Below are 23,882 nucleotides of genomic sequence, written 5' to 3' on the forward strand. Positions count from 1 at the left end.
TCCCCGTCCCGCACTACAAGTCCCGGGGATCCCCGCGGCAGCGCCGCCCCCGCCGCTCCCCGCCCGCTCCCGCCGCTCCCCGCAGCACCATGGCCGCGGCCCCCGTGCCCGAGGGGGCTCCGGCAGAGCAGCACGACAGGTAAGGCCCCGCTTTCTTTTCCCCGGGATAATCGCTCCTGGCCGGGACAGACACGGCGGTGCCCCGGAGCCGCCGGTCCCCGTTTCCCGCCGGCTCCGGGGGTTGCGGTGGCGGTCCCGTCCCCCACGATGCCACTTCCGCGAGTGGGGCCTCCCCGAGCCCATCGCTCCGTGAGATCCCTTCGCTTTTCCCACCAACCATTTCTTCCCACCCCCGCTTTACCTCTTGTTTATTTTAATCTCTTTTCTTTCTCTTTCATGTTGTTACCTTTCCTCTTGTTTACATTGTTTTATGGGTTTTGCCCTTGATATCCCAGCAGATAAAACACAGCCTCCCATGTTCCAAGCTTGCTTGCACACGCATCCACCCCATCAAGATGAAGAGTGGGATAACCTAAACTTTTCCACCCAAAAATCCCATACATGGCGATTCCCCACACACACACTCATGTTTCCCCTCTATTTTCCACCCCCTTTCCCTGTGCAATCCTCAGGGGACGGACTGCTTCCAAACATCAAATATCTGGGAATTGCGTTTGGAGCCTCACTGGTGCTCTGGGGATGTGGCAAAGTTTATAGGGATGGAGCATCCCTGGTTGTAGGGTACCAACACCCCACAGCACCAACCACCCAACCCTGGAGTCAGTGCCAAAGAATCCTGCCTGTTCCCATCCCTCATGTTTCCATCCTGCATGTTCCAGCAGCTAAACCCATTGCTGCCAGCTGCCTGTGCCCTTCCTGTGAGCCAGCAGGGGATAGCGGGAAGGATGAGGATGAGGATGAGGATGAGGATGAGGATGAGGATGAGGATGAGGATGAGGATGAGGATGAGGATGAGGATGAGGATGAGGATGAGGACGAGAGGAAGGAGTCTCCCTGAGTTGTGCCGGTCGGGTGAGGGATGAGTAACTGGGTTGTGTAACAGAGCCCCTTCCACCGTGGCTCCCACTCGGTATAAATAGCAACAGATAATTGGCTTTGCAGAGGGAAATGTTTGTCCTTTTGTGGTGAGGGAGCAGAGACCGTAATAGAGCTGGAAGGGAGCTGCTGAGATCAACCATGCAGCTCCAGGTGTCTCTGGCCAGCACAGAGCTTGGTACAAGGCTGGGTAAACCAGGAGTGATGTTCCGTGGGTTCCCTGGGCATGACGTGTGGCAGTGGGATGGCAGCCAGGTCCCTCCATCCCTTGTGTGGGTTCCTCTGTCCCTTGGGCAGGCTTGTTCATCCCGTGTCTGGGTTCCTCCATCCCTCAGGCAGGTTCCTTCGTTCCTCAAGCAGCCTCATCCACCCCAAGGTTCCTTGATCCCTTGGACATGTTCCTCCATTCCTTGGCTGTGTTCCTCCATCCCCTGGGATGGTTTCGTGGACAGGGAAGGCCCAGCCAAGAGCCAGCACACATGGATCCAGCCCAAGAAAGCCCAGCTCAGCGAGGGAGGAGGCAGGTTTGACCTCCACGCTCCTGTGGGTGCTGCTCACAGGATGGGATCTGGGAACAGATCTCCTCTCCTGGGAACAGGCATCGTTCCACTGGGGGCTTGGTGTGTCTGCAGCTCTTAAACCAATCCAGTGACAGTACTTGTGACCAAATGAGGAAAATCCACATGCAGTCCAGCTTGCATCCTTAAATCCCAGGGGAACCCCACCCAGCAGCTTCCAGCACCAGAAGGAGCAGAAGGCTTTTGTGCCTTCTTTCCTCTTTCTCGGTATTTTAAGTCTGCCATTAGAGTAGGGATTTTCTTAAAAATCACCTGGAAGAGGAAAGTCCAAAACTCAGGAATTTCAACCTGTGCAAGAGCTCAGAAAATGGGAAGGGGCTTGGGAAGCAGAGGAGATTTGTGCCAGCAGGAAGGCTCAGTCACAGCTGGCCTTTGGAGCCAGTGGGTCCCACCTGGGAGCCCAGTGGGAATGTCGGGTGGGAGACTTGCTCCTGTTGCCTGGACTTTTAACAAAGGCAGGAAAAGTGGCAGCAGGAGCGTGCGATAAGGAACAATATCTCTGGGCGAGGGCTCCTCGCGCCGTGTCCCGCATCCCTTTGCTTTTTTGCTTCTTTAATGAGAAGGAACAGAAGTGGCTCCGGAACAGAATTTTATTTTTAAACTTCTGAGAGAGCTTTTACAGCGAGAGGGGAGTCCGGGCAGAGATCGGGGGTGGAAAAGTTCCTCTGATCATCACTCGCTTTCCTGATGTCAGGGCAGCAGCTGTGGCTCATGCTGGGGACAGGTTACCCCAAATCCCTCCTGTCCTTGTCCCCTGCCTCATGCCCAGCCCCTCATCTCTGGTTCCCATCAGGTTTCTGTCTTTTGAGATGATGCTCTGCAGGTCCCATTGGTGAGCAGGAGCAGGAGGGATTTCCTCCTGACTCTTGGAGGCAGAGTGTTTCCCCTGCCTCTGGAATAACTGATGGTTCAAGGAGGAGGAGGAAAGGGTCTTTTTCAATTTCTGGCCCCATCTCCAGGTGTTGGTGCTAAGCAGGAGGGAGCACCCTCCCCGGAACCCCTCAGCAGTGGTGTGCAGAGGCCAAGCTCCTATCTCACCATGCTGTGGTGGGCTGGGGTCTCACTTGGTGGCCATGGGACTTTGTCAGGCTGCTCCGTGTCCCTGGCAGAACCTGGCTGCCCCCCGGTGTGTCCTGCACCACCTCCTCCCTTCCTTGGCAGCCAGAGGCTGTGGGCTGAGGGCTGCTCTGCCCCAGTCTCTGCTGCAGGGCTGGCCTGGACCCTCCCGCCATGGTGCCCAACATCTCCCACCCTTGCCACGTGTCCTGCCCTTCAGCAGCTGCCTGGCTCCCTGGGCTTCCTGCAGGATGCCCAGGCTCCCTGCCCTCCCCGCAGGATGCCCTGGCTCCCTGCCCTCCCTGCAGGATGCCCAGGCTCCCTGCCCTCCCTGGAGAGGCTGATGCTGGAAGAGAAGCGGGCTGGCAGGGGGGGCAGGGGCAGCTGGCAGGGGGGCTCAGGGAGCGGATGGCCGGGCACAGCAGCCAGCGGGATGTTATTCTTAGCCACCCACAGCCCCGGGGTGTTGAGTTTCACCCACTTGTTTACTCCAGGGCTGAGGGGACGGTGAGGGGGCAATTCTTGGGGAAGCTGAGTGACCAAGGGGTCCCTCAGCCAGACCTCCCACCAGTGGGAGAGGGGTGTGAGTCCTGGACCAAAAAACAGCCCCTGGCCCCGAGCCCCAGCTGCTCTACCAGCTGCATGAAGGGTTCTGGCTGGATACCCCCTCCCTGGGTTCACCCCTTCTGCGCCCTGCAGCCCCCTCCCCAGTGGTGTAGAGAAGTCCCTGGGAACTCACCGGTGCCCGTGGATGTGGATGTGGCTGTGGCTGTCACTTTCCAGGTGCCCTCCCTGCTGAGCCCACACGTCCAGGGCAGCCGAGCACCCCCAGTCCCGGGAGCAGAGGCACCAGGGCTGGTGTTTATTGCCTGTGCTGGGGGCGGTGAGGGGAGGTGTCACCTCACCCCCAACCCCCCTCTTTTTCTTTAATCAAGCCAGTGCTATTAATATCAGGTAATGAACGTAATCTGGAGGTTAAGCTATCCTCTTATGCTGCTGACCGCCTCGCAGCTCCCCAGCACAGACGCTGCCCCTGCTCTGCTCCCTTCTCCCGCCTCCATCTTCCAGCCCCCCGGATCTGCTGGGGCTCTGCCTCACCCCGCCCTCTTGGGACACTTCAGTGCTCATTCCAGGGGGACACTCCAGGCATGGCTCCGTGCTCCAAGAATCACCCGGGGAGCCCTGCTGGCATAGCCCCTCCCTCACCCTGGTAGTGCCAGAGGTTGTGGGACAGGAGCCGAAGTGTGGACAGGGACAGGGGGTGACGCCCTCAGTCCAGGATCACCCCTGGATCGGCGGCAGGGGGAGATGAGCAGCCCCCCAGCCTTCTCCAGCGTCCGCATCTCCGGCTGCTGGGCCCTCGGGCCAGATGGCGGGTGAGTTTTGCTTCATTTTGGGTGGGATTTGCTGGTTTTCATCTGTTTGCTGCAGTGAGCTCTCGGTGGCTCCTGTCCCAGTCCGTCAGTCCCAGTTCCTGTCTGAAAAGGTCAGCTTCCCATGGGACACGGCTGCAGCCAGCCGGGCACCTCCGCAGGCTGTGGGGAGCTGCTGGGGGGTCCATGGGGCTGGGAGCTCGTTCAGTGGGTTGTTTACGGGGCGCAGAGCCCAGGACATGCTCTCCTCTCTGCTGCCAAGTTCAGGTTTGGGGCTGTGCCATCTTTCCTTGCTGCTGTGGGCGCTTTTGGGACCTGCTGCCTTTGCCCTCCCAGCCCGGCACGGATGCAGGGTGGTCAGGGGTCTGTGAAGGCAGCAGGATGGGGAGAGCCGGAGCACAGGGCACAGGGATGGCCATGGGAGCACAGTGGGGAAGGAGAGGGATGTCCTTGCACCTATGTAAATTCATGCTTGGACTAAGTGGGAGCAAAATGCTTCCTTTGTTTGTGCTGGCACAACAGCAGAGCTGGAGAGCCTTTCTCAGGAGCAGGACCCCCCCAGGCTTCCTCTGGGACACTCCAGCTAGGATGCAGCAGCCACAGGGAAGGCAAAGCATCCCCAAAAGCTGGGGACAGCCTGGAGAGAGCTGGTGGCAGCCAAGCCCTCCAGGAAGGTTTGGCAGGAGAGGGGTTGCCAATACCAAGTGATGTTTGCTTCCCTATTTGTGTGGCTTTGGCACCCCAGGGGTTTGCTCTGCTGGGAAGGGTCCACGTGGGACAAGACCCTCCTCTGGGCAGAGCAGGGTCATTGACTCCAACTCTAAACAGAATCCCATATCAGCACTGCTGCAGGGAATTTCTTAAAAGGAGTTAGGAAGAATTGCCAGTGGAGATGGCTGAGAACAGCCAACCCTTTGGAGAAAGAAGAACCCCTTCCTGGCAAAGGCAGCCATGGAAAACATCTACAAATCTTGAAGTGTAACATTAGGAGAAAAGGCATGACCTTTGGAGAGCTCCAGGACAGCCCTGCAGCCCCACGGCCCTGCTTCTCCCAAATAAATCATGGGAATTGTGGATTTGAGAGGTGTAGAATGTCATCTGCCTGTAGAGGATACAGGCATAGATGAGGAGTAGAGGTACAGGTTTAGATGATACTGATAGAAATATGTAGAATTTTGGTGAAAGTCCAGAATTATTTGGATGAGATAAGGCAGAACACCAACTCTTGGGATGGGATTCAGGGGCTGCATCCCAGAGCAGCCCCAGGTGTGCAGGGGGGGGATGGCTCCACTCCTTTCCCAGGGGTGTGTCCCTGCATCCCGCAGCAATGTCCCCTCTGTGCCAACACCCTGGGTGTGCTGCTGGCACCCTGGAGAGCAGAGTGGAGAGATGGCACTTGGCAAAGCAGGGTGGGGCTGTGGCTGTAATTCTGGGCACTGGTGGAGCTGTTGGAGTCCAAGCCTCATCCTCCCTGCCAGGAACTGGATGATGTTGATGCTGGCTGGGGGTGGTAGGAGCAGAGCTCAGCCTTGCTCCAGCTCTGCTCCAGCTCCAAAACACAGAGCTTTGTCCAGCTCAGAGTCACTTTGGGAATGGTGGCCTGGGTCAGGCTCTGCAGGCTGGCACAGCAGAGCTTGGTGCTGTGTGACACCAAGGAGCAGAGCATCCCGACAGGCCCGCCTGTCTCGTGGAGACTGACGTGCAGTCCCGGGGGAGAACCAGCCGAGCAGCCCCAGCACGGCTCGGGAGTGACCGCGGTCCCCGGAGAGGGGCTGGGATGCATGAAAGGAACCGCTTTCTTCTCTGGTAAACAACTCTGTTTTTGTCACCTCTGCTTTTATCAGTCCAGAGTGACGTCGTTTATGCCCCAGCAGCACCGGCTGCTGTCAGCCCCGCTCTGGGAGTAGCACTGGTGGGTAGCGGCTGCTGCAGCATCACCAGAGGCAGAGGAGACCCAAACAGCCCACCTGGGTTTGCTTGTGCTCATGGCAGGAGCCATTTTTTCACAGGAAGAGACCCCAGAAGGTTTCCTGATGGGTGTCATCTCCTGAGGTTGCTTTTTAAGACTCGTAGTTGGGGTGTTTTGGGCTCCTGGTTGAGCCTGAGCCTGGCAGTGCTTGGAACTGGCTGTATGTGCTGATGGGCTCTGGCCAGGGATGGGGTGTTGGTGTCCTGAGCTCTTGTGGGGAACTCCATGAGTTGGGTTGGACATTGGTGGGAGAGGTCCTGTCACAGGGGCAGGAGCTGCAGCCTGCCTTTTGTTAGCAGTTCAGCAAAGCCAGGCAAATCCCAGTCTCCCTGCCTGCTCCAAGGGATGTGCCAGGGTAGGGATGGTGTGCTGCGGGCATCCTGCCATGCCCAGGGGGTTTGCCAGGGGGATCCCGCCGTGCCCAGGGGGTTTGTTTGTCATACAGGGGTGGGGGTTGCTGGGTCACTTCACACACAGATGGCCTTTCTGAAATTTTGATCTTTATCTAAAAAGGGCTTGAAGGGGGAAGGGAATTAATCTTCATACCGAAACAGCTTAAAATCAACCCAAAATCTGTAAAGCCCTACAGTTTAAGCCCTTTCAAGAGCAAACCATAACAGAGCAGCAGCAAAGCCCCACTGGCTCAGCCTGGCTGTACCTAACAGTGACTGCTTGGAGTCAGTGGTGCCCAGATCTCTTGGTTTCCCTTTCAGCCCAGTTATGGCTGAGGAGAAAAGCAGCATGAGCAGGGAGAGCCCTTTGCACTTTCTCCCAGGGAGCAGACATCCCTCTGGGGGAGCGGAACAGGAGCTGGGAGGAGCAGGCACTGGTATAAATAATCCTCCCTGTCCCTTAGCTGGCCAGGCAGCAACTTATCTCCTGGCCAGAGGCCACTTATTGCCTCCCGGGCACAGCTGTCCTCCTGCCAAGCTGGAAAGGGCTCTAGAGGGTGCCTTGTTCCTCTCCCTCACCAGCAGGGAAGATAAGGGACAGTGTTCAGCAGCTCCAGGGGTTTGGGTGAGCTCAGAGCTCTCTCAGCTCCCAAGGCAAAGCTGATGGCTCTGCCCAGCACTGCCTGGTTCTGCCCAGCTTGCAGGCTTGTCCCTGGGGGCTTCAGGACAAAATGTTGGGACAACTAAGTCTTGGGTGTGAGTGGAGCACTCACAGTGAGGAGAGGAAAGGGATTGGGGATGGGGGACAAGGATGGTTGTGCTGTAGTTCATGTGTTTGACTGCTATCCCCAAGAAAGGTCCCACACCACAGTGGGTTATTGCCCACTGTAACACACCCCTCAAGGCTTTGAGAGCTCACTGTGGGTTCTATTTCACACAGACATTCCTCAGACAGCAAGACTTTAGGGACTGATGTTTGCATGGTGTCTATTCCAAGTTCAAATCGCTTCTGTGTGATGCATTCCTCGGTGTCTGTGGCCATGTGTCACAGAGATGTGGGTGCTGGCAGTGCTGCAGCGGGGCTGTGCTTGGCTGTCCCACCCTTCCATTGCACCCCTCACCTGCACAACACAGGATCCCCCAAGAGCCAGGCACGTGTGTCCTTGCCCACCCGCAGTAACTGTGCCCCTGCCTCTCCCCTCAGTAACAGCAGTGCTGAGTCCCTGGACCGGCTGTACCCCGCCGTGGGCTCCACCAAGCCCCCGCGCAAGCGCACCACCAGCCAGTGCAAGTCTGAGCCCCCGCTGCTGCGCACCAGCAAAAGGACCATCTACACAGCAGGCCGGCCTCCCTGGTACAACGAGCACGGCACACAGTCCAAGGAGGCCTTCGTCATAGGTGGGTCACCTCTGCACTGCCCAGACAGCATCGCTGCCCTGCCCCACGGCTCTCCAGGAGATCCTGGTGGGAGTCCTGCCCCACCACCTCTTTGGAAATTTGAGGTTGGCTCCAGCCTGGACAGGAGCAGGGGGAGTCCCTGTGGTTAGTCCTGCACTGACTGGGTGGGCTGAACCCAGGAGTGTGCAGGGGGGGTGATGGGTTGTAGGATTCCACACTCTGCTTCTTGTCCCCTCAGCTCCTGTTGCCTGAGCTGTCACGAGTTCCATGGGATTCAGTCTGGACTGGTTCCCATGCCAGCACTCCCTGTGTTACATAACCATCTAACAATGGGTTTCCCAGCTTTTGCTGGGCATGTTGCTGGCAGTTCCAGTACATGCCATTTGACATTTTCCAGGATAATCTCTTGGAGTGCCTGTGACTTCCATCTTTGGAGGCTCCTCCAGCTTAATGCAACAATGCAGGACCTGGGCTCCAGCCTGTGGTGGGAAAGGCTGTGCCTGGGGCTGGTGGCTTCATCACCTTTTCCCTGGCAGGACTGGGAGGAGGCAGTGCCTCTGGGAAGACCACAGTAGCCACCATGATCATTGAAGCACTTGATGTCCCGTGGGTGGTTCTGCTGTCCATGGACTCCTTCTACAAGGTGAGGCTGAACCCCTCTTGGGTGCAATTTGCCATTGCCCAGGGATGCTGTGGTTGTCCCATTCCTGGAAGTGTTCATGGCCAGGTTGGACAGGGCTTTGAGCAACCTGTTGTAGTGAAAGGTGCCCCTGTCTATGGCACAGGGTTGAAATGAGTTTTAAGGTCCCTTCCAACCCATACCAATCTGGGATTGTGTGGTAACCCCTGGTAAGGAATCATGTTGTAGATTTAGGGACAGCCATGAGGTTTCCCCTTCCATTGCCTCTTGTGGGGCAGGGAAGAGGTGACAGGGCACAACAGGGGAGGGAACTGCCCAGCCATGTGCCCTAAGCTCTGCTCTGTGGCAGGTGCTGACCAAGCAGCAGCAGGAGCAGGCAGCCAGCAATGACTTCAACTTTGACCACCCCGACGCCTTTGACTTTGACCTCATCATCGCCACCCTGAAGAAGCTGAAGCAAGGCAAGAGCGTCAAGATCCCCATCTACGACTTCACCACCCACAGCCGGAAGAAGGAATGGGTATGGGACACCGAGGGGGTGGGACAGGGTGGGAGATGGCCAAGGCAGGACAGAGGGGGAGCCAGTGGACCCCTCCAGCCCCTGAACTTGGCAGTCCAATTGGTGCTGTCACCCTCAGCTCTGTGCCTGGCTCTGTGTGCATTTTTCGGGTGAGCTGTCACAGTCACAACCCAGAGAGATTCCCTGGGACAGAGCACCTCTGAACAGATGTTCTGTGCCTAACTACATCCATTTTGACTCCACAGAAAACCCTGTATGGTGCCAATGTGATTATCTTCGAAGGCATCATGGCATTTGCAGACAAGGAGCTCCTGAAGGTGAGGAAGGCTTTGAAGCAGTTCCAGGGTGAGGTGGTGGGAGGATGCTCTCTCCTGAGGTCCTGCAGCAGGGAGGTGACCTTCTCTTCCAGGTTACACCAGATGCTGCAGCACTTCCCAGGGTAGGAGAAATAGGCTTTGACTCTCAGCAGCCAGGGAAAAGCCCCTGGCAGAGGTCAAGTGTTTCAGCAAATACCTCGATCTCAGCCATTTGTGCCCAGGAAACAAGAGCTGAGTGGTGACCTGGTTCCTGGCACTGCTGGTGCATAAACACAGCTAGAAATAGCCCACTTCCACACTGCGTGCTGCAGCTTGCACAGCCAGAGGCAAAGTCTGCTGAACTTCTACTGCACAGAGCCTGGTGTTCCTAGCATGGAATCATCATTCCATGTCAAGCTCTCTTGGGGATTATTTGGATATATCATGGAATCATAGAGTCGTTTAAGTTGGAAGGGACCTTAAAGCTCATCTTGTTCCAAGCCCTGCCATGGGCAGGGACACCTTCCACAAAACCAGGTTGCTCCAAGCCCCATCCAACCTGGCCTGGAACACTTCCAGGGATGGGGCAGCCACAGCTTCTCTGGGCACCCTGTGCCAGGGCCTCGCCACCCTCACAGGGACAAATTTCCTCTCAATATCCCATCTACCCTTCCCTCTGGCACTGTGAAACCCCTTGCTCTGTCACTCCAGGCCTTTGTCCAAAGTCCCTCTCCAGTTCTCTTGGAGCTTCTTTGGATACTGAAAGGGGCTCTAAGGTCCCCCCAGTACCTTCTCTTCTCCAGGCTGAAAACCTCAGCTCTCTCAGCCTGTCTCCAACCCTCGGAGCATCTTTGCAGCCCTGACAAATGCTGCAGCAGGCAGTGAGCCATACACAGACTTAGCCAAGCTCTGTCTAAAAAGTTTCCTCCCTGCCAAGCAAGGGCTTGGATTGCACTTTTCTGGAGCAAGGATGACCTCCAGTGGACAGCTGGGTGAATCCCTCAGGAGAATCCACTCAGCATCCCCACTCCTGCCTCTTGCAATTAAGGACAGAGCCATGAGCTGTCCTGCTGTGCTGGGCTCCTTTCCAGCATTAATTCCCTGCCTGTGGGAGAGGCTTGGAATGAGATGATCTTTAAAGTCCTTTCCAACTCAAACCATCCAAGGATTCTTTGATTAAGTAGCCAGTGCTTCGTGTGTGTCATGGACAGTAACTCCTCTTGTCTCCTCCTCACTCTTAAATAACATCCAGCCAAAGTGTTGCAGCTGGTTAGCAGTAGGAACAGAGTTTGGAGCAGGACAGGCCTCAGGGGACACGGTGGCAGCAAGGGCCTCAGAGCAGCACCAGGTTCCAGGGAAAAGCTCCCCTCAGGCCAGAGCAGAGGAAAGCCAGGCCCTGTTAAACAGGTGTTGGGCTGTGCTTAGCCCCGCTTGGGGCAGCAGGGCAAGGTGGGTTGAGCCCCACAGCTGAGCAGGTGGGATTTGTCCCCTCCCCTCTCCTTTCAGCTCTTGGATCTGAAGATTTTCGTGGACACGGACTCAGACATCCGCCTGGTGCGCCGCCTGCGCAGGGACATCAGCGAGCGCGGCCGCGACATCGAGGGCGTCATCAAGCAGTACAACAAGTTCGTCAAGCCCGCCTTCGACCAGTACATCCAGCCCACCATGCGCCTGGCAGACATCGTTGTCCCCCGAGGTACCTGCCCAGGGCTGGCCTCAGTGACACCCCTGAGGCCCCTCAGAGACCCCGGCCCTCTGCCCTCTGCTCTGGGCTTTGTGGTTTTCTGTACTCTCACCCGAGGTGTAATCCTAACCCTGGGTGGAGCAGAAAAAGCCACGTGGATCTGAGGCTGGTGCCAAGCAGGAAGGTGTGGAGGGAGCTGTGTTGTGGCTCTCCTGTGTTCCCCTTGGCGTGCCTTTTGTAGATGCACTGTGCTTGGAGCTCTGGGCTTTGTGGTTTTCTGAACCCTAACCCTAGGCATAACCCTAACCCTAGGCATAACCCTAAGCCTAGGCAGAGCAGTAGAAGCCACCTGGGGGTAAGGCTGGTACCAAGCAGAAAGGCATGGAGGGAGCCGTGTTGTGGCACTCCTGTGTTCCTCTTGGCATGCCTTTTGTAGCTTCAGAGTCCCTGGAGGTCTCTCTGGCTGATAAGGACACAGAGTGGCTGTCCCATGCCAAAGCAAAGGTCCTTCCAGCTGAGGGTCTCCAAACACTGCCCAAAAGCGTGGCAAAAGTGTGCTTTTTCCTCAGCCAGTCTCCTGCCCTCCCAGCTCCTGCAGCACAGTGATTTAAGAGCTGGAAGTGACTTGGAGATATCTAGTAACAGATTATTGAATAAGGATTTAATAAAAGCAGGAATGTCTCATGCTTTGCAAGGAAAGGGCAGTTTGGGAAAGCAGTGTGGTTTTGAACATAGTGGGGAATTTAGGGAGGAAACATGGAAAAAAACTGACCAGTGTGACTCTTCTATCCCTGGTATAAAATAGCAGGACAAGAGGAAATGGCCTCAAGTTGCACCAGGAGAGGTTCAGATTGAATGTCAGGGAAAATTTCTTCACCAAAAGGTTTGTCAAGCTTTGGCATGGGCTGCCCAGGGCAGTGGTGGAGTCACCATCCCTGGAGAGGTTTAAAAGGTGTGTGGATGTGGCACTTGGGGACATGGTTTAGTGGTGGCTTTGGCAGTGCTGATTTAATGGTTGAACTCCATGATCTTAGAGGGCTTTTCCAACCTTTACAATTCTGATTCTGTGATTCTTTTGCTTTTGGGTCACTCCAGGGAGTGGAAACACTGTGGCCATTGACCTGATTGTTCAGCACGTCCACAGCCAGCTGGAAGAGGTAAGAGCTGCCAGTCCTTGGGTGCTGAGGGGGCTTCACAGCCTTGCCTGGCAGGGAGCTGTGCTCTGGGTGCCCAGGTGGGAATGGCCTGGCTTCTCCTGTGCTCCAGGTGTGGGAGTTCCTGTGAACCTCAGTCCAGGTGAAGGAAACTGCCTTCTCCCTGTGCTCTGGTGGGTTCTGACACCTCTGCCAGCTGTGGTCCAGCAGCAGCTTCCTTCCCTCCCTGTGACAGCAGGTCATGAGGGGACAAACCAGCCACCCTCCCGTGATCCGAGGGATGTGTCCCCCTGCCCTTCCAGGGCCAGCATTCCCCAAACCCTCCCCTGCTCTTGGGCTTCTCCTCTTCCCTCCCATGCAGACACTGCTGCACAGTCTTTCCAGTCAGGAGCCCACTTTTCCACTTCTGTGTTGCGTGCAGCTCCTGGGTTTCAAAACTCAAAGTCTTGTCGTGTTTGAGCCCCGATCCAGGCACATCCTCCATCACTTCCCCACCGCTGGCTTTAAGTCTTCTCCTGTTTGTTCTGGGCCAGTCCTGACCAGTGGTTTGGGACCCTGCAATGAACTGATGGCATTTTGTGTTGCTGTCCCCGAGCAGCACAGTCTCCTCCCACCCCACAGTTGTAGCTTTGGTGATGCTTCAGTCGTGGAAATGCTCAGAGTGATATCTTGGGAAGTACAGGGAGTGTGACCTGGAGATAGATGCACTGGAAAGGGCTTGATGCTTTTAAGTCTCTTTTGCAGCTCCCAGGTGACAGGAGCTGCTCAGCCCTGGGATGGGAGTTGGCATGCCTTGACATCCAGCTTCCCATGCCTGCTCAGGAGGGACTGCTCTTGGCAAAGGTGTCTTGGCAGCTTCCTCCTCCTGGAGTACCTGGGTGTCTGAATTCCCAGCACTAAACTCTGGTTGGGAAGGTGGTTTCTAAAGCCTCGGTCACAGGAGGAAGGATCTAAGCCCCAGCATCTCTGCTAGTGGAAGGCTGAGAAGGGCACCCAGCCCTGAGGCAGATTCCAGGAAAGGGGAATGGCTGTTTCCCCCAGCTCCTGGGATCCAGCCAGGGAATATCACAGCAAACCCAGCACCACCAGAGTGCCACTGTGAGCCAGGCAAGGGGTTGGCTTGGGGAGGGCTTTCATCGACCTGGGGAGGGGAAGAAGGGCAAAAGGCTGCATGTGAATTCAGGAAAATACTCCTATTTTTCCTTTTTTTTTATCTTGAAACGACCCTGGTGTTGACAATGCTTAATACCGGTTGCGTTGTGTCTTTGTGTTGCTGCCGCAGCGTGAACTCAGTGTCAGGTAAGAGCCCTCACTCTGTCCTGTCTGTGCAGCCCAGGCATTTCCAATGCCAGGCACTGCTTGGCCTCACCCCGACCCACGGCGGGACCAGCAGCTGGCGTAGCGCACGGCCTTGTCACCTCCACGGTGACAAAAGGCCACCTTGCCCTTGGCTTCGGGGTGGCAGGGACAGGGTTGCTCCCCAGGGAGGTACTGCCAGCTTGAGCACAGACCCCTGAAGCTGGGACAGGGCCAGGTTTGTACCTGGGGATCCCTGGTCTCTGCAGGAGGGGAGGCTTTGCATCCTGAGATTCTTTTTTATTTCTTTTCATCCTCTAAAATGAACGATTTTTAGAGCCACTCTCCATCCATGATGATTAAAGATCATTAAACATCAATTATTAGATTAGTCAAAGCATCTTGAAAAAAGGGTGGAGAGTGACTTTTTAAGTGGGGAAATAGCAATAGGATGAGGGGGAACAGTTTTAAACTAAAGGAGGAGAAATTTAGATTGGGTAATGGGAAGAAACTCTTCTGTGATGATGGCAAGGCCCTAGCACAGGGTGCCCAGAGAAGCTGTGGCTGTCCCATCCCTGGAGGTGTTCCAGACCAGGTTGGATGGGGCTTGGAGCAACCTGGGATAGTGGAAGGTGTCCCTGCCCATGGCAGGGGGTTGGAATAAGATGAGCTTCAAGGTCCCTCCCAGCCCAAACCAGTGTGTGATCTTGAGGGTGGTGGGAGCCCTGGACCCCTCGCTGCATGCAGGGATCTGCCTGGTGGCACCCAAAGGAGCCATAGCAGCTTCACATGGCCAGAGGTACCAACTTCGCCACAGCCTCTGGAGGATGCAGAACCATTTCTGGAGGACTGAGAAAATCCTGCTGCCTAAGTCCAGGATTTCTAATTTCTCAGTATCTGCAGGTGGAAGCTATCACATATATGTTGATTTGCTTAACCTCTTCAGTGTGGGGCCCCACATGGGACTTCAGCTCTCTTGCTTCCATTAAGAAGCCACCTAGGCTTTCAGGTATTCTTGTAGGGAGCGGAGGGAATGCATTACTGAAGATGGGTTTCCATTTAGATCTCCATCATTCTGTGGAGATACTCAGCTCAAGTAACCTTAAGATTTACATTTGGAATACAATGAGCTTTTAAAATAACTGAGATGAACAGGGAAAACGCTCTGCTTTACTTATTTCTGCCTCAGTCATTTCCTAGACTAGACAAGTGGATGTTTTATTTTATTTCCCTTTGCTTGTTTAACACCCTGGGGCCTGACATTTCCATACAGACACGTAAGCTTTCCTCTGTGTCTGGAGGTCCAGGTGGGAAAGTGCTCTTTGGTATGAAGAGAAATCTGTTGCTTTAAAAATGGCAGGAATAACATTAGAGAGAAGACTAATATATGTGCAAATATATATGTGTATAGAGAGATAGATAGATACTTACACACACGTAAAATTTCCTTTCTCCTCCTTAATCAAAGGGTTGCTCAGTACAGGTGATATTCCGCACTTAAAAGTTGGAAGGGATTGCTTTTTAAAAATTGGGTATTTAATATATCCATAAGTATAAGAAGTTTTATGATAGCAGGTTTGGAAAGTTAACTATGACCTCTGGAAACACGTCCATGATCAGCCCACTCACAGGTAGTTTTATGTTCTGTTTAAGGCTTCCATTTATGCCTTTGACAGAAAATCTGGAAAAAAAATCCTGCAAAAGCCCAAATCTGTTGCCACTGCTGGAGCCTCAGTGCTTTCCTGCTGCTGTGGTTTCCCCCAGCCCTGCTGTGTCTCTGCAAGAGGAGTGGAGTGGGTGGAGAGTCACATCGAGTGAGATGTGCCTGGCAAATACGGGCTTTTCATTGCAAACAACTCCCCATCCTCTTGTCTGGAATGGCTTCATCTAAATGTCACGGTTGTTCTGAAGTCACTGCTGTTTGGTGGTGGTGGGGACACAGGGAGGGCTTTGTGCTCGTAGGATAAAACCTGAGTGCTCACATCTGGCCCCAGTCCGAGGCGTCTCTGTGGTCCTGATGCTCCAGGGCTGCCTCTCCTGGCCAAGCAGCTGGCTGGGACAGGTCGGGAGTGCCTTTCCCCACTCAGGTGGGTGAATTCTGGGGCACTTAAAGCAAGTGGTGCCTTCATTGGACATGCAAGGCATGTTTTTATTCTGAAACCACTGAGGAGCATGCTTGCCTTCCCAGTTACTCCCTCAGAGCACAGGTTGGACCTTAGCATTCTTAAATGATTTTTTGTCCAGCTTCCCCCACGTTTGACTGTGCTCATGCTGGAGATACGGTTCTGTACCAGCACTCCCAGGTGGGTATTCCTCCTGGAGCCTGGCAGCAGGAGCTGGAGCAGCCAGCCCATGCTGAGGCACAGTGCTCCCAGCCCAGCCTGCTCCCCATCCCTCCTGTCACGCTCTCAGCATACAGCCCCACTCCTGGAGCCAGCGCTCTTTCCAGCTGATTCCCCTCACCAATCAATATTCCCCACCCCCAAGGTCCCGATCAGCTTGGCGTGCCCTTTGCCAATTGTGTCTTTAAATATCAACCCATGGCGCAGTTTAATAGCCCTTGTTTGAAATGTCAGCCCTGAAAGGCAGCCGTGTACGTGTTTGAAATGCCTTGACTGCATCATCTCCTTTGTAGCTGGATGTCTCTTGTCTGCTTCCTGCTCGATAGCATGTTCCACAAAGAGCCAAGGATGCTCCCTGAAGCCTTCCTAGGAGATGGTCACCCCTTTCTCTCTCTCTCTCTCTTTCTTCTTCTTTCCATTTTTTCCCCCTTTAAAGCCTTTGTTCTCAGGGGGAAAAATAAGTTTCCAAAATAAGACGTTTTCTTGACGTGCTCATGGCTGCCTGTCTGGATGTTCCGTCACAGTCCTTTCTTGGCAGGGAGGCATCACACTCCCTGCTTCCCTCCCAGGGTGGGCAGAGGTGACAGGGTGGATGCTGCTGGGAGGGCTGAGCTCTTCCCTCTCCAGTCAGAGTGAGCCCAGGGCAGGTCCAGGTGAGCCCAGAGGAAGGAAAGTCTTCCCTGCAGGTGATGTTCTGTTCAGAGCCAGGTTTCTCTCCATGTTTCCAGTGCTCTTGGCTTTCCATGTTCTCCAAGGCTTGAGCAGATTATTATCATGCAGGAGGGGGACACCCCTATGAGCCCACAAGCAGTTTGCCTGGAGCAGGGCAGGTTGGATGAAGGATTTTTAGGTTGGTCAAAGGTTTTTGACCTCGAGTGCCTACACTTGCTCTGAGATTGCAGTGGGGCCCTGGATGAGGGCTCAGCATGAGCCCTGGAAGTGCTGAATACCAGGTTGGATGGAGCTTGGAGCAACCTGGTCTAGTGGAAGGTGGAGGGGTGGAATGAGCTGATCTTTAAGGTTCCTTTTCATCCAAACTATTCTAGCATTCTATGGTTCTACGTCCCTCCAAACTCCCAAGTGCCACAGTGTGGCACTACCTAGGATGGAGGTGGAACAGTGTCCCTGCTGTGGCTTCAGGACAGTGAAAGCAGCCAGTTCTGTTCCCTCATGGAGCCAGGAGTGGAGCCAGTGCTGTGGAGAACAGTGGTGACATGACTTGGTCACCAAGGGAGGAGTTTTGGGTCTGCACAGTGATGGCCCAGGCACGTCCAAGAGCTGATCAATTAGGGGATTTTCCCCTCCTCTGACTAATGACAGTGCTTTCTCCTCTGTTTCATGTCATGTTTGTCTCTCCTTTAAACTCCCGTGTCTCCTGTCTTGTCTCCCCTGAACATCCCTCCCACTGGCTGACCAGAGGAAGCTGCGCTGGGATATGTGAGGAGACAAATGCTTATGGCAGTGTTTTGGTTGTGACACTAACGGTGGGGAGTGGGCCAGGGCTGTGCAGGGTGAGCTGCCTCACTAACCCGGGCGGGGGATCTTGGGGCAGACAGCTCATGGGGTCCTGCTTTGCTGGGGCTGGGTGGGCCAGACAGAGGTGGGGGCACTTGAAAGAGAAGCTTTATCCCAAAAATGAGGCCTGTTTTCCCAGAAAGCACCATGGAGAGACCCCCACAACCCTGAGTGGCTTCCAAGCAGGGTGGTATCCAGAGTTCCCTGTCCCCACACTGCATGGGTGTCAAAGGAAGGTGTGGAAAACTTGGTGACAGAATGCTGACAGCATTTCTTGGGGGTCTGTTGACAGCTCAGGATGCTGGGGGATTGTTCCCACTGCTCATGAAAGGAAAACCCTTGGCATCTGTGGCAGGGAGCAGGAATCAGGTCACAGCATGACAGCAGAGGGACTACCCATTCCACTGGCACGGTGGGATGCTGTGAGATGGACCTGGCAGTGACAAAGGGGAAAAGTGCCAGTGGCAAGCTGAGTCCTGTGCTCCTCGGTGAGCTGTGGTGATGGGAGATGACCCAAACAACTCCTCTGGTTTAGGCAACAGCAGTTTGTCACCTGGGCAAACCCAGCCAAGGCCATGTGCCATGTGTGGCTCTGTGTTGAGGGCCCGTCTCTGCCCCATAAAGCAGGTGAGCTGGCAGCCCCCATGCCAGCACCAGTGTCTGCCCAAGGCAGGGCTCACGCCCTCAGCACCACTTGTGTTGGTATCCTAGGGGCTGAGAGGGGTTTACGCAGGTCTGTGCCCCTAGGATCTGTCCCCAGGCCAGAGGAGGGAAGGGAGGGCTGTGGGGACAGAGCTGTGGGTGCTGCCAGCAGCACAGCCCTGGCATGGGAGCATCTCTGAGGGCTTCTAACCCACGGGACAGCGACTAACGGAGTGAGCTCGCTTCACTGACAGCAGGCCCGGGGCCTTGAGGGCTGCTTGTCCCAAACCAGCAATGGGGTCTGAACACAGCGGGCAAGCCCACAAGGGAAACACAACCCATCCACGCTCTCTGCCTGGCTGCCAGCTGTCCTGGCTCTCTGGAGCATTCCCTGCATGGGGCCTCGTGGCTGCTACACAGGACTGGAGCTGGTAAAGCAAGAAGGAGCCCTTAAGTACCCACAGGCCTTGGGAATGTCTCATTTGATGTTGGTTGGCCAAGACCAGGAGATGGCTATGTGGACGGAGGCCTCAGCTCTGCCCTCCTCCATGCCTATCCATCTTCTCTGTCTTCCTCTCTGCTTGCGTGCCTCTGCGTGCCATTAATCCAGGTTTCTGCTTGATTTGAAATCTTAATCATGCAGTGCTTTCATTTGCTCTCTTCTCTGCCTCCCCGACATCTCTGTGTTTTTTGCTGGATGCAGCTGCTGGCACGTGTGTGATCTGACGTGTGGCTTTCCAACCCCAGCCCTCCTCCCAGACAAAGTTGCTTGTCCATCCTGCCCAGCCTTGTGGAAGCCAGATGTGACCTTCTTCTCATTACTGCCACTCTCACAGGGAGAAGTGACTAATGGGGCTCCATTGTGCACTTCCCCGTGAATGGTGTTCCCTTGATCCCAGAATAGCTCCCAGCCCTATTCATTATATGGAATGAGTCACACAGAGCCAGTCCTGTCCAGCCATAGTCTTGAAGCTGTTCCCAATTTGAAATGGGCCAGGTGGTCTCTAAAATAGTCACATTCCAGAAATGTGCCAGCCCTGCCAACCTGGCTGCCTGTCCAATTCCTGGTGATGTCTGGCACTTGGAGGTCCCAGACAACCACAACAGCCCCTCCTCACCCCATTAGTCCAAGATCCATCAACAGATAAGACTCTGCAATAGGAGAAGGTTTTGATTTTATTTCCTACTTTCTTCCCAAACAGTGGAAACTAAGATGAGCCAGTCACCTTCAGAAAAGCTGTGGCTGCCTCATCCCTGGAAGTGTTCATGGCCAGGTTGGATAAGACTTGGATTAACCTGGTCTAGTGGAAGGTGTCCCTGCCCATGGCACAGAGCTAGAACAAGATGGTCTTTAAAGTCCTTTCCGACCCAAACCATTCTATGAACATGGGTCAGTTGCCCAGCAGGAAGGGCAGGTCCTTGGGCTGCAAGGTCTCCCTAACTCCAGTGACCCTGGTTTGTGGATACAGGGACCAGGCAGGGCTGGCTGCTCACTCAGTTCAGCTGGATGGCCTCTGTGTGTGTTTGCAGTGTGAGATGACATCTGGGAGGATGGCTCTGGCCGTGTGCTGTGCTTCAGCCTTCGGGCAGCCCTCCCCAGACCTTCTGACCATGTGTTTGGTTTTCAGGGCTGCCCTGGCCTCTGCCCACCAGTGCCACCCCCTCCCGCAGACCCTCAGTGTGCTGAAGAGCACCCCTCAGGTGAGGGGCATGCACACCATCATCAGGTAAAGCCCCTGCTGTGGCTCCTGGGGTGGGATGGGGCTCAAATGCTGCTGGGATGGGCTGGCCTGTCTTTGGGCTTCCCAGTCCCACTTTTGTGTGTCTGTATGGCTTGGAAACACAAGACAGGGCAGATGGTGGTGGCCCCTGTGCAATTACTGCTCAGAGATCTTGCCAAGAATTTTTCTGCTATTTACCATGAAACAGACACCACAGTTTCAGGCTCAGATGTTGCAAACAAGAACCAGGAAGGGGCAGGGACTGCCAGACCTCTGCCAGCATCTCCTGGGACACATTTTGGTCCAGAACTGACGTTGCCTTTCCCTCCCCTCTAGAAACAAGGAGACCAGCAGAGACGAGTTCATTTTCTACTCCAAAAGGTTGATGAGGTTGCTGATTGAGCACGCGCTCTCCCTCCTCCCATTCCAGGTGGGTTCAAAGCTGTAGATGCTGGGTTTCCTCTTTGATTCCCCACCCTCAACTGCTGGGGAGCCAGGACAGTCCTGGTGCTGCTCCTCCAACCTTCCCCATGGACCAGTCCTTTCAACCCTTGCATTAAAAAGCACCAGGACTCCCCAAGGCTGTGGAGCAATGCTGTGGCCCTGGGTGACAGCTCTGTCCAGCCTTAGTGTCCAAGGGTCTAGCCCCTGCAGCTGGCTGACTCCAGGGCTCCTGTGAGAGCCACATCAGAGCCCTAGTAACTCTTCTCACATGTTTTTTGTAGAGTTGCACAGTCCAGACCCCTCAGGGACACGACTACGAAGGGAGGACATACAGTGGGAAGCAAGTAAGTGGAAGCCAAAGCACTATTGAGACCTGCCCTGTGGGGGTGCACTGGAAGCCCTGGCTGCCATCAGGCTGGGTTTGGTGCCTGCTACCATGAGTATGTCACCCTGTACCACCAGTAAAGGCATGTCAGTGACCAAGTTTGCCATCAGCAGTGTCACTGTGCCCTCTCACTGAGGGTGGACTGGGAGTGGCACAGCCCTCTCGGAAGGGATGTGCTTTTGGGTTGCCTGTTAAGAGTCCCCCTCTGCTGAGACCTAGTGTGGGGTGGTGGCAGCTCCTAAACCATGCAACCACCATGGCCGTGTGCTGCAGATCACCGGGGTGTCCATCCTGCGAGCGGGAGAGACCATGGAGCCGGCGCTGCGCGCGGTGTGCAAGGACGTCCGCATCGGCACCATCCTCATCCAGACCAACTGCAACACCGGCGAGCCGGAGGTAACGCCTGGGGCCACTGAGGACATCTCCTGGTGCTGACCTGTGCCCAGGGTGGGGCCGTGGCTCAGGTGTTTCCTGACAGCCCCTCGGCGACCCAGGAGTTTGTCTTGGCAGGGGTTGAGTGCTTTGAAAGCTGCTCAAGTGGGTTTTGCCAGCGGGCTTGTGCGCACGCAGGGGCTGGTTTGCTGCTGGGTTTCGTGCTGGCTCTGAGCTGACAGCCAGCGTCCCAGGGACAGAGGGGCAGGGGGATCCTTCACTCCTCAAAGGGGTCAGGTTGCTCTGTTTGCATGCAGCCCCTGAGCTGCTCTCTCTTTCCTCCACCCAGCTCCACTACCTGCGGCTGCCGAAGGACATCAGCGAAGACCACGTCATCCTGATGGACTGCACGGTCTCCACGGGTGCTGCAGCCATGATGGCAGTGAGGGTGCTGCTGGTATGGATGGGTCGGGCAGGGGTTGGTTCCAGAGCAGCCTGCACAGCCACGCTCAGGGGATGCGCCTGGAACTGGCTCCTCTGCAGGAAGGAGGGTGTCAGGGCCCTGGGGTAACTCACCCTGAGCTTTCCCTGTGCATTTCCTGTAGGATCATGATGTCCCAGAGGACAAGATCTTCCTGCTGTCCCTGCTCATGGCAGAGATGGGTGTCCACTCGGTCGCCTATGCGTTCCCCCGGGTGAAGATCATCACCACGGCTGTGGACAAGAAAGTGAATGACCTCTTCCGGATAATCCCCGGCATTGGTGAGTGTCTTGGTAGGAATGACTCGCAGTGAGGGGATTTTTAGTGCTTCTGGTGGGGAGAGGACATGAAACCCTGTTTGTCAGCAGTAGTTTGGGTCTGACCTTACCATACCCAAAGACCCAGTGCCCCTTCTGGGTCCTGCTGCCAGGTGGAATCACCATGCAAACTCTGAGGGCTGTGGAGCAGCCATCACCTTGTCAGCAATAGGAGCCATTCCACATTGCCATGAGCCTCCTCCAGCCCCAGGCAGAGAAGTCAAACTGGGAGCAGCCCTGTGCCCACCTCCTTCCCAAAAATGCCACCTTCCACAAGTTCACCCAAAATAAGCTCACTGTGTTCTGTCCTCACCTTTACTGTGCCAGGAAACACCTTCCACCGGGTGTTAAACCAGCCTACAGGCTGCTCCAGTTTTGCTGCCACTCGGGTTTTCCTGCTGTTCAAGCTGTCAGATAAACCTGCTCTTGTCCCCTTGCCTGCTGTGATGAGGACAGGCAGGAGGATGGGTCCCAAGGCTCCCACAGTGCTCACTCTGACTCTCTCTCTCCCCACAGGGAATTTTGGTGATCGGTACTTCGGGACGGATGCTCCTCCTGACTGGAGCGATGATGAGGATGCTCTTAGCACTTAGCTGGATGTGGAAGTGCCACTGGCACCAGGCAGCTTCAGCACCGCACCTTAAACCCCCTGTCCAGTGCAGATTTCTCCTTCCTTTCACCAAGCATAGATATTTTTTTCAAATCTTACATTGGAGATCTAAGGCATATTTTTTCAGAGAAACATAAATCCTAGTTTGATTTTATGGACAGTTGTGTGTCCCAGCATAGAGCGGAGTTAATTTATTTTAATTTAAATATTTGCCTATATAACTTATTGGAAATATTTTATAAAGGACAATAATAAATTTTATTCTCTGGTTTTCTTGAACGGAGCATGTCCTTTTTCTGTCACTTCCCATGGGTGCCTAGAGGGATTCATGACCCTTCAATGGTCATGGGGAGGGGAGTTGCCATGAGCAGTGGTGGGAGGTCAAGAATACCATACCCCCAATCCAAACAAAGACTTGGTGCCAGAGGAGAGGCAGTTCCTCCTGCCTGAAGGGGAACCAAAGCTATTATAGAGCACCCAAAGGAGCTACACAAGGATGAGGAGGAATCTGGAGGGAAAGCCATACAAGGAGCAGCTGAGTTCACTTAGTTTGCTCAGCCTGGAGGAGACTGAGGGAAGAAACTGTCGGGTTTGCAGCTTCTTCCTGAGGGAAATGGAGGGGCAGGCACCTATCTCTGTTTATGACCAGAGACAGGACCTGAAGGAACATCTGGAGCTGTGTCATGGGATGTTTTAAGTTGGATATTAGGAAAAGGTTCTCCTAGAGGGTGATTGGGCATTAAAACAAGCTCCCCAGGGCAGTGGTCAGAGTCCCAAGGCTGCCAGAGCTCAAGGAGCATTTGGACAGCACTCACAGGCACATGATGGGATTGTTGTGGTGTCCTGTGCAGGGCCAGGAGTTGGGCTCAATGATCCTTGTGGATAACAAGGATAACATCTAACTGAGGCAATTCTGTGAAGTTCAGATCATGTCACACAGCTGAAGGAGCACCGAGTGCCTGTTGTGAGTTCAGCAGCCAAAGTGAAACAGCTCACCCCAACCCCAGCTCTTGCTGAATCTGAGCTGCTCAAGACATGGTGAGAGCAGGTCCCATGTCTGACCCGGGACACAGTGAGCAGAGCAGGGTGACCTCACTGGAAGGGGAGCTGGCCCCACACCAGGGGGTTCAGCCAGAGGAGGCTGTGACCTCTGGAGTTGAACATGGAGCATTTTTCTTTCCTGCAGGATTCGAAGTACCAACCCAACGCCTTTGTGCAGGAGATAAACATCCCAAACTGAGCAAACTTACCTCTTGTCTGGGTATCCCTGGCTTGGAGCCGGCTCCTGAGAGGTCAGGCAAGGCAAGCAGGTGCTGCTGGCAGCGCGGAGTTGGGAGGGGGATGCTCTGCCATGCCCTCACCAAAATGGAGAGCCACCTGGTGATCACTCAGTGTGGGCTTGGGTGTGACAAGCCCAAAATAACTGCCACTGCTCTGCGGCACATTGTGCAAATTCTCAACTAGATTTAAAAGAAAACACACACCCAAGTTCCTGCCAGCACTTGGTGAAAGAAGGAGCCCTCCATCGAAAGCCGCGCTCAGAGCCAACACTGACACTTGATTAGTGTCTGCTAAAAATAGTTCCCTGTGTGGGTGGAAGGAGAGCTCATGAGCACAAGCACGGGAGGACAGGCAGGCACA

The 23,882-nt window shown here is 54.9% G+C and overlaps 1 protein-coding gene across 4 annotated transcripts; it reads left to right on the top strand.

Moving 5' to 3' along the window:
* Positions 1–46: 46 nt before the first annotated feature.
* On the top strand, positions 47–22,520 carry UCKL1 (uridine-cytidine kinase 1 like 1). Of its 4 annotated transcripts, none has more exons than XM_063404349.1 (15): positions 47–139; positions 7,629–7,822; positions 8,359–8,465; positions 8,812–8,982; positions 9,228–9,299; positions 10,785–10,974; positions 12,058–12,119; positions 13,399–13,415; positions 19,540–19,638; positions 19,969–20,062; positions 20,358–20,420; positions 20,735–20,857; positions 21,183–21,290; positions 21,439–21,595; positions 22,148–22,520. In XM_063404349.1, exons 1-15 carry the CDS (start codon positions 90–92, stop codon positions 22,222–22,224), a joined length of 1,584 nt encoding a protein of 527 aa, XP_063260419.1. In that variant the 5' UTR covers positions 47–89; the 3' UTR covers positions 22,225–22,520. The 4 variants fall into 4 exon arrangements, with proteins under 4 accessions (XP_063260419.1, XP_063260418.1, XP_063260421.1 ...); XM_063404348.1 differs by lacking the exon at positions 13,399–13,415 and adding an exon at positions 17,172–17,191; XM_063404351.1 differs by lacking the exon at positions 47–139 and adding an exon at positions 3,984–4,066.
* Positions 22,521–23,882: the final 1,362 nt, after the last annotated feature.

Source organism: Prinia subflava, chromosome 8 (genome assembly GCF_021018805.1).
Source record: "Prinia subflava isolate CZ2003 ecotype Zambia chromosome 8, Cam_Psub_1.2, whole genome shotgun sequence".
Taxonomy (NCBI): Eukaryota; Metazoa; Chordata; class Aves; order Passeriformes; family Cisticolidae; genus Prinia; species Prinia subflava.

What these genes read in the sequence shown, in the direction of transcription:
- UCKL1 (XM_063404350.1), top strand. Translation starts at nt 3,999, where the DNA reads ATGAGCAGCCCCCCAGCCTTCTCCAGCGTCCGCATCTCCGGCTGCTGG. An exon ending in ACAGCCGGAAGAAGGAATGG is followed by an intron (nt 8,983 to 9,227) that starts GTATGGGACACC and finishes TTGACTCCACAG; the next exon opens with AAAACCCTGTATGGTGCCAA. An exon ending in TCTCCCTCCTCCCATTCCAG is followed by an intron (nt 20,063 to 20,357) that starts GTGGGTTCAAAG and finishes TGTTTTTTGTAG; the next exon opens with AGTTGCACAGTCCAGACCCC.